Source organism: Lepisosteus oculatus, chromosome 21 (genome assembly GCF_040954835.1).
Source record: "Lepisosteus oculatus isolate fLepOcu1 chromosome 21, fLepOcu1.hap2, whole genome shotgun sequence".
NCBI classification, from domain to species: Eukaryota; Metazoa; Chordata; class Actinopteri; order Semionotiformes; family Lepisosteidae; genus Lepisosteus; species Lepisosteus oculatus.
The window spans coordinates 14,154,961-14,171,728 of record NC_090716.1 but is presented as its reverse complement, the minus strand read 5'-3'; the positions used below and the strand labels follow the sequence as shown (position 1 = coordinate 14,171,728).

Below are 16,768 nucleotides of genomic sequence, written 5' to 3'. Positions count from 1 at the left end.
ATAAGGACAATTTCCTTTCACCTGACCTCCAACAAAATATAACATGTTCAGTTATTTAATATAATGCAATGGATTACTCATTACTAGCAATGTATATATCCATTACTAATGGATAAATCTGCATATTGTTCAGATTTCCAGGTATTTAATTTATGCACATTTATTTGTATAGAGAATCACACAAGATTCCACATGCTTGCTTTACTTACACAGCTGAATATTGTTTGTATGGGAGTATGAAATTATTAAAATTAAGTGAAAGGGCTTAAAGCCTATTCCATATTCAGTATGTTACTGGATGTTTTGGTTTAATTGATGTAATTAAATCTCCAGTAAATAAGCTACTTGTTGCTAAGCTAAAACACTTGTGTATGTCTTTGTACATGTATTAGAATTGTTACATACATTACAAGCAGCAATTCACCTAGATATTCTAGGCTCTTGCCTGTGCTTGCTTGATTAAGTTTGCTTGAATAACCAAGCAGTGAAGTGATTGGGTTGGACTTGGATGGAGGCAGAGAAAAAAAAAGACATAACATGAAAGACTAGCTTTATAAGAGGTGAAGCATATTGTGCAAAGCTGTGTATGTCCCCATGTCACCTTCTTTCACAAAGCCCTACAGAACAACCAAGAGAAGACAGCTACTGTCCTATCCCCACCAAAAATACAGCTATCATGGGGTTGTGAGGTAGTGGGAGGTGACTTTGAGAAAAAGCCATCTGTGGATAAAACAAAAACCTGTAGAAACAAGGTGTGCCTGGGGTGATTGAATAGTTGGCACTGAGAAATAATGGAATTCCATACAAGGGAAAAGAGCTGAGAAGACAGGCTCTGTGCGGTTTGGTCATCAATAAGAACAGCCAGGGTTGATTGATTTAAGCTGTACTGATGGGCACCGCAGGTGTTGAACAGACTGTACGGTGACCAGGAATGGGACTGTTGTGACCTGCTTGACAGACGTGACGTGCAGTGCAGGATATCCCACCGGGCCAGAAGGTGAGGGAAAGAATCTGCTTGTCCAACAGGCCCGAAGAGGGAAGAATGGCATCCTGCATTTCTAGTGCGTAGCAACTATTCCGCCTGGCTTGAAGTGCACTGCCAAAGGACTTGGAGGCATCGTTACCTGGAGGAATGTGGCATAACTTGGCAATGTGCAGTAGCAGAAAAGCTTCTCCCTAGAGATGGCATAGCTGAAATAAGTGCCATCCATCTCTGCCTTTCGACTTCGACTGCTTCCCATTTAGCACCAAAGAACAATACAAATGAGAGAAAAAATTATATATAATGTGCAGTTCATTGCAAAAGTACTCAGACATTTGGATAGTTTTTTATATTTTGTTGCTTTAAAGCTTGCAGTAAAAGGTAAGTTATGGACACAAAATTACCTTAATGAGCCACACAATGCTTGCTATTTCTGTGAAATAGTGGCTCACATGATTTCAGAATAAACACACCTATCTCTGGATCTCAGCCAGGCACTAAAATTCCATGTGAAGAGTCATCTTTAAAACCAAGAACTTTTCAAACAACTTGGGGTTGTATATATGCACTGATCAGAAGAAAAGTATAAATGAAAGATAATATCCCTTAATATCTTGTTGAACATGGTGAAGTAAATCATTAAATTCTGGAACAACCCAGACACCACCTACTGTAGATTAGGCTGTCCCTTGAAACTGAATAGCTTGGCAATTAGAAAAAAGGTTTGAAGTGCCACAGTGAGGCCAGCTGTGTTTAAAAGAGTTCTGTACAAGAGACGCGAGTAAATGTCCCAATCATTCCACAAATGGGACTTGTATAGAACTGAAGAAAATTACTAATCCCATTCAGAGTTTGCAACAAAGCACCTACAGTAAGTGATATTGCAAACAAGTGTTTAAGGATTTTGTGTTCTGACAAGATATAAATGGAGCTTTTTGTATAAATACAAAGTATTACATTTGACACAAACCCAAACTAATGCACCAGTCAGCACCATCCCTACTGTCAAACATGGTGGTGACAAACTTGTGTTAATAAAAGTGATTGTCCTTGAGTAACCCTGTCAAAGGGTTACACAAAATGTGAGTTGAACCGTATTGAGAATCTGTGGAAAGACTTGAAACCTGCTGTCCATGAGCAAATCTGCCTAGAAGAATGAACATAACTTGCTCAAAGCCACTGTGCGAAGTTGGCAGCATTTATTCAAAAGGCTTGTCACTGCAATTGCTGCCAAAGCTACTTCTACCAATTATTGAGACCGTGGGCCTGAATACTTATGCAGTCAACATATTTCAGTTTTTTCTCTTTACTTTTCACTGACATTCACTGCAGTGTGTGTTACCCTTACAAGGCTCCAGTGTGAGATTTCAAGCTCTGAATAAAATATTATTTAAAAAAAATGTTTATGCATCATTTTGTAATTTTACCATATGAAGGGTCTCAATACTTTGTAAAACACTGTATATGCTGAATGGCAGATTCATTCCGATTCATATCAGAGTGCATCTATCCTTTCCATCTGCCACTCTAGCTCTTCCTATTTGAATTAGAAGAAAAAGGATCATCACTTCATCAAGTGCCTCTATAAAAATATCAAGAAAAACATAGAATGCATCATTTTACATGCATATAGGAAAACAAGTTTGTTCTGTTGCAAAATGTTAGAGCTACACCTTACGTATACAATCCACAAACAATCCACAAGGAATAACACCTTCTACTAAGAAAAAGCACCATAAGGAATGACTATTGAGGAGTCAGGCATTAGAAACTTTGACTTGGCCATAGGACAAGGGAATAAAGATCCTCATACAGTCAGAGGAGTTAACCAGGGAGTAGCTGCAAACTTGGAGATCCGGTAAAGGTGGGATGCAGAGAGATGAATGTGAACAGGAGAGAGAGGCTTGCAACGTTATTTATATTTTTTAAGAATGGAGAATTATGAGTTAGTGAAGGAGACATGAGCATTGTTGTCATCCCTCCCAAACATTTGTTAAAAAAAAGTTTGAAAGAGATTAAGTTTTTTTGTGTAACAATCTAAGGAAGCATGACAGTAGTTTGTACGTGAAACCAGAAACTTCTTTACCAATTTTACTGACACTGATTTTTGATCATTTATGCCTTTACTGGTCAAGTCTCCTAAAGCATACAGGCAGAGAACAAGAGCAGACAGAGACAGAAGGCTGGAGAGATTGCTGAAAGAACAGGCATTTGTAGACATGCTGAGACATCTGAGTCTGGAGGTGATCAGGGCAGAGTGGCAGAGTCACCACACCACAGTTCTGTGCCACTGCTCTGGTGCTTAGCTGGACAGACAGGGTGCTGATAGGTGGAGTGTTTGAGACATATGGGAAAGCACTTGGGCAGAATTCAAGCTGAGCATCCTTCTGGAAAGGAGGGGTAGTTGTACAGTGAGCGTTACCCTAGCCGAAAGGTTTTCTCAATGACAGAGCACCAGATCTGTGGCAGATAAGGGCTTTAATATCCAGGACTGATTGAATTATTGCCTACCAATTAGTGGCAGTTCAGAGCAAGCCCTCACAGCCCCCGGAGGTGTGTGACTCCTCGTGTAAATGTGCCCAGTGTCTGAGGAGACCGAGGGATGAAAAAGTAAAATGCTTAAGGCCAGGTTTTTCAGCTCATAACCTGGCCTTGCTAGTTTCTTAAGAAATGCAGACAAATCTATGGCTTAATAGATCAACTATATTTTTGCAAGTTTGTAAGCTTGTTACTTAAATCAGTGAATGCTTTAAAAGGATATATTGTAACAGAGAGCAACCTTTAATGCTCAATGTAAGATGCCAAAATAATGTATCTTATACACCTGTCTCCTCTCAGGCCAGATGGAGAAATTTTCAGCTTTCTTTTAACTGGTCTATTGCAGTGAACTTTCTGCGAATCTTCAAGACCAATTGTAATTGGCGTAAAACATTGATATCTTTAGTTTGTCACAAACTGTTGCTGTGCATTTGTTCTGTCAGAAGTGGTTGCCAAGGAAATACAAATATAGATGTGAACTGTGATCTTTTACTTCCTGTGCGATCAGCTTGTAAATCTCCTGTCATCTTTACCCCAAGCAACAGATGCAATTGTTTTGAGAATATAGGTGAATCTTCTTACTATGTATTTTTATTTTTTTTACACACATAGAGAAGAAAACAGAACGAAAAGTCAAATGCAATTTGTTTAGTGGGGGAGGAATAACTACAGACAAACCCCACTGTTCTAAATCACAATCAGAACCGAACTATAAATATATCACATGCACATGCCTCTTCTGTCTGTTTTTCTTGCCCAATCTCCACCTTTGCTGCTAACCCTTAACTTCTCTCACGGAATGGTGCACTGAGCCTCTTTATCCTTTGACCTAGACTCTGCCCATTAACCAAGAGGATTAAGCCAAAAAGTAGTTTGAATACTCAATAAACATTCACAAAGCATTTGATTCATGGATGCCATTATTATTTGTGAATTGCTATTATCGTTATTATTCTGTGAGTATTAGTGGCTGCAATATTGCATCCAGAGTACCTTAAAAGCACTTCAATTTGCACTGGATTTGTATTGTAACAGTTATTTTTAGATGGAAGACTCAAAGAAAAAATCAGTAATCATTTTCCTCTAATTAGTTCAATCACCAGTATTTGACTCTTTCTGTAGTGCTTTTACATTAATTGTGTCACAATGTTAGCTTGCAGAGGGACAGCATATCAGGCCTGTCAGGCCAGAGTTTATTTATTGAGGTGCTTCCCATCTGTGGAATCCATCCCACTCACCTTTCTTGATTTGCTTATACTGTATATGAGCAGGTTGTAAGCGCAAGGGATCACACTGGAGAAACATGTGATCTTGTTCTTAGTTCTGAACAACTCTGTGGGATGTTTTGACATGGGAGAACTCCTTGATATTGTCTGCAAACTTGTCTAGTTCAGTAACAATAACAGAATCTGGGTCAGCTACATAAACTAAGAAGAGTAGTGGTCCTAGATCTCTCTGTCTCCAATAATTACATCACCCCAATCTGAACATGTGCTTCCTATTTTCTGTCCACTTACCATGTCTCCATCCAAATGCATTTCTTATCTGAGTAAAGTTAGGATTTGTATTGTGGCAGATTACAGTGGTACTCCAAACAGGGCAGATTAATGTGGAAGAGGCTCCTCTTCTGTTCCTCATATAACAGCTTAGCATGGCCAATAAGATACCAGGTATGTCTTCAGGAGGTAGGAGGAAACCAGAGCACCTAGAGGAAATCCTAGTCCCTAGTCCTGTATTAAACCCCAGAGTAATGATCCTAGACCTTAGGCCCTACAGATGGAAATACAGTATCTGAGCCCTCCAATATGAACAATGTTCTAGGAATATGAAGTACTGTATTTCAATGATGTTGCTCTGTGCCTACCCAGGCCTAGGGCCCAGGAAGCTGGGAGAGCTGCGATTGGTTAATCCCATCCCTGCTCTGACAACAGTCTGGTAAATCCCAGTCACACAGTCACAGTCACCTAGTGGAAAGACTTTGTTTCAGACTAACGAAGCATGATTCACTAGTCTGAAATCTGCTCATGTGTTGTTTTGCTATATGAGTTACTCAGTATCCCCAAAAGATTTGTTTTTTAAATACAAAATGTCATGTAGCATGTAGTGTACTTTGGCTGTGCTCTGCAAGTGGGGTGTTACCCAGGTGTCCTTGCTAAAATTGTCATTGGCCTTTACCAATCATGGCCTCCTAATAAGACCCCATCTATGAACTGGCTTCGTTACTCTGCTCTCCTCCCCACTAATAGCTGGTGTGTGTACTGGTGCACTTGGCTGCCGTCAGATCATCCAGGTGGGGCTGCGCACTGGTGGTGGTGGAGGGGATCCCTATTACCTGTAAAGCGCTTTGAGTGGAGTGTCCAGAACATCACTACAATATATAAGTATAAGAAATTATTATTATGAAAGTGTTAATAAAAGCTTGAGATAACCCAATTAAACATATATCACAATGACAAAAGTTATATTTGAATTTATTGATTACAAAATAACTCAACAGTAAATATTTTTATTTGAATATGCCCATGAACCTTTTGATTAGATAAGGGTTGTACCTCAATGAGTAGTAATTTCCTATATAACTGTTGATCAGTCTCTCCCATCAGCTCTTATGAAGTTTGTCTCCTTCTTATCTCTGATCTGATTCACATCAGTGACATTTGAAGGTTTCCTTATATTTAGAGTTCACTTCCTGTCCTGCCACAACGGAACACAACACAACACAACTTGTCCTAGTTCAATGTAGTTTAAGTCTGCAATTTGATTTGGCCAATGCAAAATGCTGTTTTGTTGTAGATCCTCTTGTATCATTGTGTTTTGGTTCGGATTAATGAACAGATAACTTCACATTCTCCTCTAGACTTTGCTAAGACAAAAAGCAAATTCATGGCTCTGTCAATGATGGCAAACTATCCAGGTCCTGAGGCAGAAAAGCAGCCCCAAACCACAGTGTTGCCACCCCCATACTTGACATTCAGACTGAGGTTCTTCTGTTGGACTGCAGTGTTCCTTTCTCATTGATGCCACCATGCTGCCCATTCTTCCTGGACATCCTCCCATAAAGAAAAAAGCCTTACTTAAACCTTACTAGCAAACTAGGGGTTCACTTATTATCACATACACTGCTGTTTAAATTTTCACTTTTTTACTTCATAAACCAATGGATCTTTAAAAAAAATTGAATTAGTAAATACAAAAACTTCTGGTTATTTAAGAAACCAACAGTTCCATTTAGCTGATTGTAACACAATAAGAAATTCCCATAATAAGAATGGGAAATAAACAGAAAGCCTATGGAGAGACTGTCCGATCTATTGAAGGAAAAAAGCAGAAATTAACCTAGAAATGATATTAGGGTGCTGTTCTGAATCACCCGAGAGGAACATTTATTGCAGGTCATCTGTCAAGATGATGATCTGCTATCTAGGACTAGAAGTTTGTACATGATAAACAGTGGAAAGTGCTGAATCAGTGAAACACTATGCATTTTCCCTTCCTGGTGCAATGAGACACAGAAGACTAGGATTTAATTAAATGCTTTAAATTGTTCTTACTGGTACTTCTCAGAACAATTTGACTAAATTAACACTCATTAGGTAGTTATGATTTTGCCAAGACAGCAAACTGCACCTTACCAGTTTGAATTGAACTAAAGCTTTTTTTCCTGTTTTCAAAATAATCACCTTAATTTTGTCTAAAAAACCCTTCTGACGTATGCAATACTCTCCATCTGAAACATTTTTACGTAAGGTTCTTCTCATATTGCAGATGCATCCATGATTTTCAATTGCATCTTTTATGCAATTATGTAAAGTAAAATTATTAAAAAGGAGAAAAAGCTACTATTTGAAGAGTGGGGACATCAAACGGTCAGAATTGTATGGGTTCTCCACGTTTATTTATGTAAATCTCACATGAGCTAACTTTACCAAGGTCCCTCTCCTAAATGCCATGGGTGCTAAATAAGTCATGTATTAATTTATTTAGACTGGCTTCTTGTAGGCTATAAAATGTACTTTAATTAGTAAAAATGAGCTAAACAGTAAAGTGATTAGTGATACCACTGATGAAAAACATTAAAATCTGTTCAAATATAATAAAATGTTCTATTCCTTTATAGGTCTGTGATGTTTGTGTAAATGTTTTGCCCAATATTGAATACCTCCCCCCTCTTTACATGTCATATTGAACAAAAAATAAATAAAGGTTTGCCTATATAGGCATAAGGGCAGACTTTGTTTATCATATTGTCTGCAGAGCAGGTACAAACATTTCTCCACAGCTGCATACCAAAGAGAGTCAAAAAACAAAATGACAGGAGGCCATAAGAAACTCCATGGAGACAGCATGCAGTCCAGGTGAAAGACCAGACAAGTTCACATTAGTGTCAATTCTTGCTTCACAGCCATGAACCCAATTACACACCTCTGAACCCGAGTCACAGGAAGATTTTTATAACAGAAGCTCCAGGTTGTTTTAGAAGAGACATGAGTATAAACTGTGCTCCCTCATCAGCAGTGAATTAAACTGAAATTTCACTTACACACTTCTTATGATCATTAATGAAAAAAAAGCTGCCACTAAGAAGGAGCTTTTCTATTACTTTTAGATAATTGTCTTAAGTCCCATCATTTTTGGGAAGTTTTTATGTTGACTTTAATATGCTGGACATTATTTAAAGCCACACTCTATGTTTTTTGATCTTCATTAAGATATTTATTGATTCCCTTGAGGAAAGAAGAGAGACGTATACTGTATCAAATGACGAATGTGTTAAGGACTTGAAAATATATCTTGCTCGAACAAACAATAAAAAATGTTGTACTGTAAGTGTAATAGCATTGCGCGGAGCAAAGTGATATTTGTCACAACTTATCTGAATTTTAGAAATCTACTCACAAATCTAGAGATCTGTTTAGATGTCTTAGTAAAATTTTCTAATAATAACATTCTGGTCTTTGGAACAATATAGAGGCCTCCAAAGGTCTCCTGTTTCTCTGGGGTATGAAAGGAGGAACCACAAGAAGGCATTCAGTAAAAGCATGCATTGTACAGGTACTGTAAGGTCAGTGAGCTCTCTGAAGACTGCAGGGCAGGGGAATGATCATTGACGTCTACAAGTTGAGGAATACAGTAGGTGTAAAATAATCTACATCTTAGCTGCTCTTGTCATTGTTCAATTGTCTCAACCATTGCTGTGGATAAACTGTGTCTTCTACTGTATGTAGGTCAACATTATTAAGATGGAAGTGTGGAAATTGATTAGAAAGTGATGATTGTCCAGGAGTGGACAGGACTGCCGTTTCCACATGAAACTTCAAATGGCTTCAAATGGCTTGATGAAGTTCCTTGGAAGCTGCCGGAAGTATAGGAAAATATCCTACATTCTAAATGATATTACAAATGGAGGTTAATGGTGTATAATTAATTAAATTAGTTAAATAATTCACTTTTTCTTCTGAATATATAATGTACAAGTATATATTTTCATTTACGTGAAAGATGTGTGCTCCTTTTCTGGTATATGTTTTCTGTGTTTAAAAACAAACTAAACAATTTTAAAAAGAAAGCACCTGTGAGATGTCCAGTCTTACCGTACCCTCCCTGCCTTTCCCACAGACCTGACCCAAACCTGCAGTTATGCAGGTGTTTTTCACATTGAACAACGTGGTCGCTACTTCCTGACCTACCCCGAGGCTGAAAAGCTCTGTCTGTCCATGGGCACGGTTCTGGCCAGTCGAGAGGACGTCAACAGGGCCTACAGTAAAGGCTTTGAGACCTGCAGGTAAGACAGCATAGTGTTGTGGTCCATCTTTCTGGACAGGACCTGAAGTGCTTTTATAGTGAGTGTTTGCCTTTACTAATGTTTGTTATGAGATACTATGGTAAAAATACAGTAATGTTTACTCTAATGCAGAATAATCATGGCAAAGCAAAGAATACATTTTGATCACCCCTGTGGAAACTAATAAAATCATAGTGAAAACTCTGGGAACCCTTGACAAGACTTGCAATTGCTAAGAATCTTTTTCATGGTTATCATTCATATGTACAATATGTTTGTGATCAGTTCATGTAAAACAGTTAATGTAGAAGTTAAGAATTAAATATGTTGTCAATACAATGATTTAAGCTTCTTTTGAAAACCACTTTCAAATGAAAATAAAGAATCAGAAGAAACTTATGAGTAAAGATGTTAACAAAAATTAGTGATTATTTCTTCTATATACTATAATTATTACAAAATATACTTTCAATCATCCTTACTGGAGTCTTTGTGGAGTTTCTTTTTCCATCTCTGAACATCTGCAGTCTGGCTGACAATTTTTGAGAAACAGTTTTGGTTACTGATTATATGATACTGTATATCTTTTATTGGCTACTTATTATGTCTGTACAATTTAAATCCATGCCAAAACAGCAGTTGTCACTGAGCTGTCCTGAAAATGATGTAGTAACTGTGAAATCAAAATAACTCTCAGCAAAGTGACTGAATAATTTAGCTGACGCGGTCTGAAATACAGTATGTAGGGCATTTATTTTCAATATACACCATATATGTGCTTGTTATATACTTAAATATTAATTTTGATATATTTCCATAAATTGTTTAAAATATATTTGAACATTTCAGATCCTTGTCTCGTACATGTTGTGCAGTGAGTGCCCTCTGTTCAGTGTTTCTTGGTGCTTACAGGTATGGCTGGATTCAGAACATCAGTGTTGCGATTATTCGCCAGCAGGCTCATGACCGGTGTGCTGCTAACAGCACTGGAGTCCTGGTCCTCCCTGCTAACCTGACTGTTCGCTATGATGCCTACTGCTACAACTCCTCAGGTATTGTTCTTAATGCTGCTCTCCAGCACATTCCCATCTTCCAATTCTCCTCAAAGTGACTTTAGTGTACGTGCACCTGAGGAACTCAATAAGGCTGGGAAGCAAATCAAAACATTGACCCACCTGCCAACCGACAATTCTGCCATTATCTCTCAGTATTTCGTACTTGCTGGAGGCCTGTTGTGTATAACCAATGGGTTGGCATTGAGCTTTGGTTTCTGAATTTGTAATAGGCCAGAAGTTTTGTGTTCATTTAACTTGCAGTGACTGGAAGAGCTGTTGCGCATCTTGCATGTATAGTTGAGATTTGAAAAACATTAGTTAATTGCAGCTCAAGTAGTTTGGCTGTTGAGATCTGGTTGCTTTGTATTTGTGGCACCCTGTCTCAGCTCTTTGGTTGGACCCTCTCTGTCTCCTGGTTGTGCATGTTGTCAGACCTTGGTATCACTCTGCTTTAGATACTTTGCTGATAATGCATTCAATGAACAGAGCAATGGGACAGGTCTGTCCAGAGTTGTTTAACATAACTGGATAAGGAGCTCAAAACAAACTATCATCAATTAAATGAGACACATCTGGAAATAACTCTGTAATAAACTTTCCTAAGCAATTATTCTTGGTTCAATTAGCTGTTTAAATTCAGCAAAAGATAATTTTATAATGCAGTTTTGGTGAATGTTGGCAGTAATTTCTTTCCCTGGTTATATTCTAAGAGCTATAAAAGTGGAAAAAAGACCCGATGAAGTAAATAGTATTTAAAGAAATTTTGAATGATCCAAACTGCAAATCAGAAGACAATAGATGGTCTGCGCGATAAGACTGAAAAATAGCTCGTTAATCGTATTTGGAGAAGCTGGGGAAAACAAAAATAGCCTTCTATAAAACAATAAAATAAACATTTGAATTATCTGTTTTATTTAATTATATTTAACATGAGTTATGGTAAATACTGATTGTTACTTATAAAAAAGTAAGACATTTCAAAAGATATCCACAGGAAAAATTGAAACAGGAGGAAGGCACTGTGAGGATAAATGTGTCTTTAAACTGCTGAATTGGAGTTGAATAAGGCCTTAGTGCTTCAGCTAGATAGGAATGATATTTGCTTTATTTCAAAAAATAGAAATTTGCTAAATGACAAATTACTCAAGAGGTATCAGACAGTACACCCTGAAGCTCTAATTTGATGCTCTCAAACGCTCTGTCTTGATTAACAGGATGTGTTAACATTTGTTTTCTTTCCAACAGATTCATCAGACAAGAACTGTGATTTAGCCCTGGTTACCATCCCACACCCCTTGGAAAAGAGTGAGGACGGAGTGGACAGCTTCCCCCCAACAGGTTCAGTCATGTCCCAGCATCCTACTGTCAGCCTGGTGTCATTTACTGGTGCAATTAGCGGTTGATTAACATCAGGGAACTGAGCTGTTTCTATAAAGGGAACTTTTCTTTCTTTGGCTTACACACTGTTGGAGAGTATCCTTGGACAGAGACTACAGTAAAGCAGGAACAGCCACTTTCAAAATCTAAACTTTAGAAGGGCTAGCCATTTTTCAAAATGTTTTGGCTGAGAGTTATTGTTCTCAACAGTTCTCATATTTAAAAAGAGTCATGAAGTAAATAAAATATCACAACAGGTAGCAATTTGATTTGTACTATGCTGGGTTTAAAATGTTTTCAACTTTGTATTTCAAAATAATCGTGTTATTACTGATCTCTTCGTATTATGCACTTCAATACAGTTGCCAAATTAGAAATAAAGAATCTCAGTAAAATACACAGCATGCCTCGGTAAGGCCACACGTCAGTTTCTCAGATATTTAACAATATTTTTTTTTCTAAACTTCGCTCTGCTGGCCTCTGCCCACAAAGTAAATATCAATCAATTAGCAGCTTTCACAGGTTTGTACAAGTCGACATTATTATCTTAAAGGAATTAGTAAAGTTTGTTCCTGCTGAAAAGAGAAGAAAGGAAACGCAACGTTTCGGCTGTGGAGCTTTCTTCAGGTGCGAGCACAGCCGAAACATTGTGTTTCCTTTCTTCTCTTTTCAGCAGGAATAAACCTTTACATGTTCCTTTGAAGCCTACGCATGCTGACGCAGATTCCTACTTGAATTATCTTAATGTGTCGATAGTCATTGGGTCCAGGATCACAAGCTGTGTATAGTCATTCCTAGAAATGTGTTTTATCAGATAATGTGACCACTGCTATCCTGCTTAATTTACAGAGAAAAACAAATTATGTAGTTATACAGGAAGCTACAATCTTCTCGCATAAATTATTATGGTACATTTGACTCACACTTAAATTTGGGGCGTATCATGTTCTGGCGTTGAAATGGAACTTCTCTTTCTTCTATATTTAAAGGAGGAAGTAACTAAACCACTCTAAAAAAAAAGAATTGTACTGCTGTCTGCCCCAATCTAGCAATCCTCCCAAAAGGTCTCCTCTTTTCATGTGAACCATGAGCACGTTGTCCTCTCTGTGAGGCTTGTGCCACAGAAGGAGAGTGCTGGGTCAAGAATCCAAGAAGCACCTTTACCAGTGGATTACAGATGTGATTTCCATGTCCTGTGAGAGGAAGCTTCAGAAGAGAGTAATCTCACTTTACAGTGACGCACTTGATTCGTAAACTGCAGTCATTTTCAATGAACCTCGCATTAAATATTTTAAATAGGGGTTTGTAGTTAAACTAGTCACGTTTGCAGATGAAACCAACTTCAGAGGAAATATAAGTGCCTTACAAAGAGAAGTTTATACTGAAGGATCATTTACAGTACCTAATTAAAAGACAAATGCTAGTAGGTATAGTTAAAAGCACACTATTTAAATAAAATGACATTAAATCACAATGATATTATTAATAAGTAAGGCCTTATTTAGAATATTGTTCACAATTGTGGTCACCATGTTGTAGGAGATATTGTTGCTTGGGAATCAATCCAGAGAAGAGCAACTAGATGTATTCTAGGGCCAAAGGGAATGTCCTGCACTGACAGGTTGAAGGAAATGAACCTTTTTAGTCCTGAACAGAAAACACTACAACAAGGGACCGAGATACAAGTATTCATGATCCTCATTGCCAAATTCAACTTGGCAAACTTCTTCAGAATAAGCACTGAAAAAAATCTGCAGGGCCCAAATGGAAACTACGTGGAATGACATTTAAAACTGAGAACAGGAGGCAAATTATGTTAAAATAATTTTAACATAATTCTATGAGGACAAAACAAGGCAAGTCTGCAAAAACACTGAAATATTATCTTAGACTCTTTTAAAAAATGGAGTTTGGAAATTTAAAAGTTATATTAACAATTTATTCCTTTAGAATTCTCAATAACCTGGACATTCAAATGTTGGCTATGTTTCCCTCTGCTTAATGTCTTATTTGATCAATTTAGGGATTTTCTAGGCTTGTAACCTTCAGGCCTCTTTCTAAAGAACATTTTGAAAGGATGCAACAGTTGAGTAAATTTTGAAATTGCGTTTATCAAAGTGCTTCTAGCAGCACACTGACTTCCTGTAAAATTGTATTAGCTACACCAGGGATCACTAGTGGTCTGTGTATAAATGAGATATTGCTACGTCTTTTCATTTCTATATTCTATTTGCTAGTATTTGGTGAAAATATTCACATTCTATTTATCCAAATACTGAAAATGAAAATTAGTGTACATGTATTTTTACCTTTTATAAAACCTGTTCAAGAATGTAATTTTAAATGTGTTGCAAAATCTGTGTTGCTACTAATGTTGTAGTATTTAGTGTACTAAAAGCGCAATGTATTTTTATTATCATATACTTCAAGTAGTACAGGATATACATTTTCAAATATTCACCAAGTAACTATTGCATGGGGATTTACATAATTAAAGTACTAAGGCCACTGTATTTACTTTGTACTTTTCTCTTCTGCATCTCTCTGGAACTGAAGACTGTATTTTTGTAATGAAATATGTAATTTGTAATGACTGTGCTGTGCTTCACCTTGGGTGGTTCTGTCGGCTCTCACGAGGAAGATACTGTATATTTAGAATGTGAACAATGCAAGCAAATATGAACTTAGTACAAGCTACAAGGGATTAATTGGTTTGCCTGGTTCAAGTAGGATATTATGTACGCAAAGTCCTCAGTGAGGTATACAGTTACTGTAGGTGCACAAGTACTGAGAGAAAGCATATTTGAGAATTGCTTTAAAAGCAGCTCCTGGTACTATAGTCTGGATGAAATTACTTACATAATTCATAGCTGTTTTCTGCATTCCATATTATTTTATGCACAATATATTCCTACTGTTTACAATCACTCTGTCTTCCAGGTAGTTTGTTTTAAAACATCATTATAAATAACATCTGTAAAAATAATTTTAAAAATCCTACAAAAAAGCAAAAGTAATTTGTATTTGGCAACACATTGTTATCTTAAAGCTTCATCTGCACTCCAACACATGAAACAATTTATTGTACCAGTTTTAATATATCAAAAATGTGCCTACATTTCTGAAATTAGACAAATCTTCATCATTTTCTAAAACTTTCCTCTTTCAAGCAAACACATAACAATGGACTTCTGGCTGTTTATGCTGTATTTTCCTTATTTTTTCCCTGGGTATTTTCCATATTGCTAAATACTTTCATACATTTACTTCTGCTTCTCTTGTGAAACACAAATATAATGCAAAGATTAGCATTCACAAAGTGAGTAAGAACCATTTTAGAGAAACAACTGCCCTCAATCTTGCCTGAAATGTCTTCTTTCCTCTTTGTTTCCTTCAAACAGGTAAACCAACACCAGAACCTGATAAAGCAGAAGAGGAAACGGAAAGATCCCCTGGTGGTGAAGGGAAGCCAACAGCAACCATGACGGAAAACCCTCAGGAAGAAAGGCCCCAGATTAGAACTACAATGGATCCAGCTGAATCCAAGGGAATAACTGTGCCTTCGCACTCTGATGATGAAACAACTACCCCTGCAAACTCTTCAGGCATCATTCTCCCGGTCAATGATGGTTTCCAACATGAGAAAGAAAAAGGTGAAAACGTTTCCGATAACTCTACAACTGAAATTGATTTAAAACCTGGGTTTGAGAACAGGACTGATGCAGCTTCTTCTAGTAACACCACGGGTGTAGCTCGGAGCTCTGAAGAAAATGTGGATAACGGATATAGCCCTGACAATTCCACAATGGAACCTGACCCAGAGAGTGAGGCTAAGCACGACTCTGTCAATTCCACCAAAAGTATTGACTCGAACATAAATGAGAATACTCAGGTGGAGTCTACGGATGACAATAATAGAACCACTACGACAGTCAGCTCTGACAATTCTAGAGAGGATGCTGTTCAATCAACCACCCCTGCCATTACCACAGAGGATCCAGAAGATGTCCCTTTAGGTGATGGAGATGATAGCACCCTGCAGGAAAACGATACAGATACTCAGCTCAGTACTACAGTGAGTACACCTAGAACAAAAGTAGCTGAAGGTGCAGATGACTGGGACCTCATTCCTTCAGTTTTGTTACCGGACGATGAAACGACTCCAGTGTTTACGTCTTTAAGTCCTGGAGGAGACTCGGAGGCAAACGATGTCACTCCCTCAGCTGACTCACCTAGTGAAAACCCTTTTGATACAGGGACAGAGTCATCAGGAGGGAAGTTAATGGAGACTCCAAAAACCACTGCAAGGACCAATCCATCCAAAACACATGGAAGTAAGTTTTCTCTGTTTCTGTTTTTTTGCCAGCTTGTAATTATAGAAATATACTGTAAACACATATAGAAGATATAGTAATATGCAACAGTATACTGTAGAAGACCTCACTACTAAATTTACTTACAAGATTTTGTCTATGTTGGTATTTGTGATCAGAGAACTAAAAGTATTTTATTTTATATTTTCACTAAAGCTAGCCAGTAGTGGAATACCTTAAATTAATTGGGTGTGCTTTTTTAAAAAAGAACAGTGTCATAGGAATTAACATAATCAATTTATCACTTTCAATACCTGCTTATCCAATTCATGGCCAGAGTGGACTGCCACCTATCCTTGAAGCATTACAGTATATGCAAAGTGGGACACACCTTGCATAGGACATGAGTCCTTCACAGGGCACACACACACCATGGTCAATTGTTTCCAAAACTCCATGCAGATCCCATCCTAGGAATTGAACCCAGGGCCCCAGTGCTGGAAGGCAGCCATATCAACCACTGGGGCACTGTGCTGCCCGTAGGTGTTTTGTGCCATATTATTTCATGGGTGGGGAATTACTCATTTCCATTGGTTTGTTTGCTGCTGTTGTGAAAGATACATTAATCTTTTACAATACTGCTCCACTGTTGGGAACATTGTCTTTGCAAAGCAGAGTTACATGTTACTTACGTGCTCAATTACTTTTAATTTTAAGTGTG

The 16,768-nt window shown here is 37.7% G+C and overlaps 1 protein-coding gene across 1 annotated transcript in view; it reads left to right on the top strand.

Moving 5' to 3' along the window:
* LOC138224409 (CD44 antigen-like) overlaps positions 1-16,768 on the top strand; it is a 36,174-nt gene that overhangs the window by 5,604 nt on the left and 13,802 nt on the right. The window contains exons 2-5 of the mRNA XM_069181540.1: positions 9,137-9,302; positions 10,215-10,354; positions 11,603-11,695; positions 15,136-16,068. Of these exons, the coding sequence (XP_069037641.1) occupies positions 9,137-9,302; positions 10,215-10,354; positions 11,603-11,695; positions 15,136-16,068 (1,332 nt within the window). The remainder of the gene's footprint in view (positions 1-9,136; positions 9,303-10,214; positions 10,355-11,602; positions 11,696-15,135; positions 16,069-16,768) is intronic.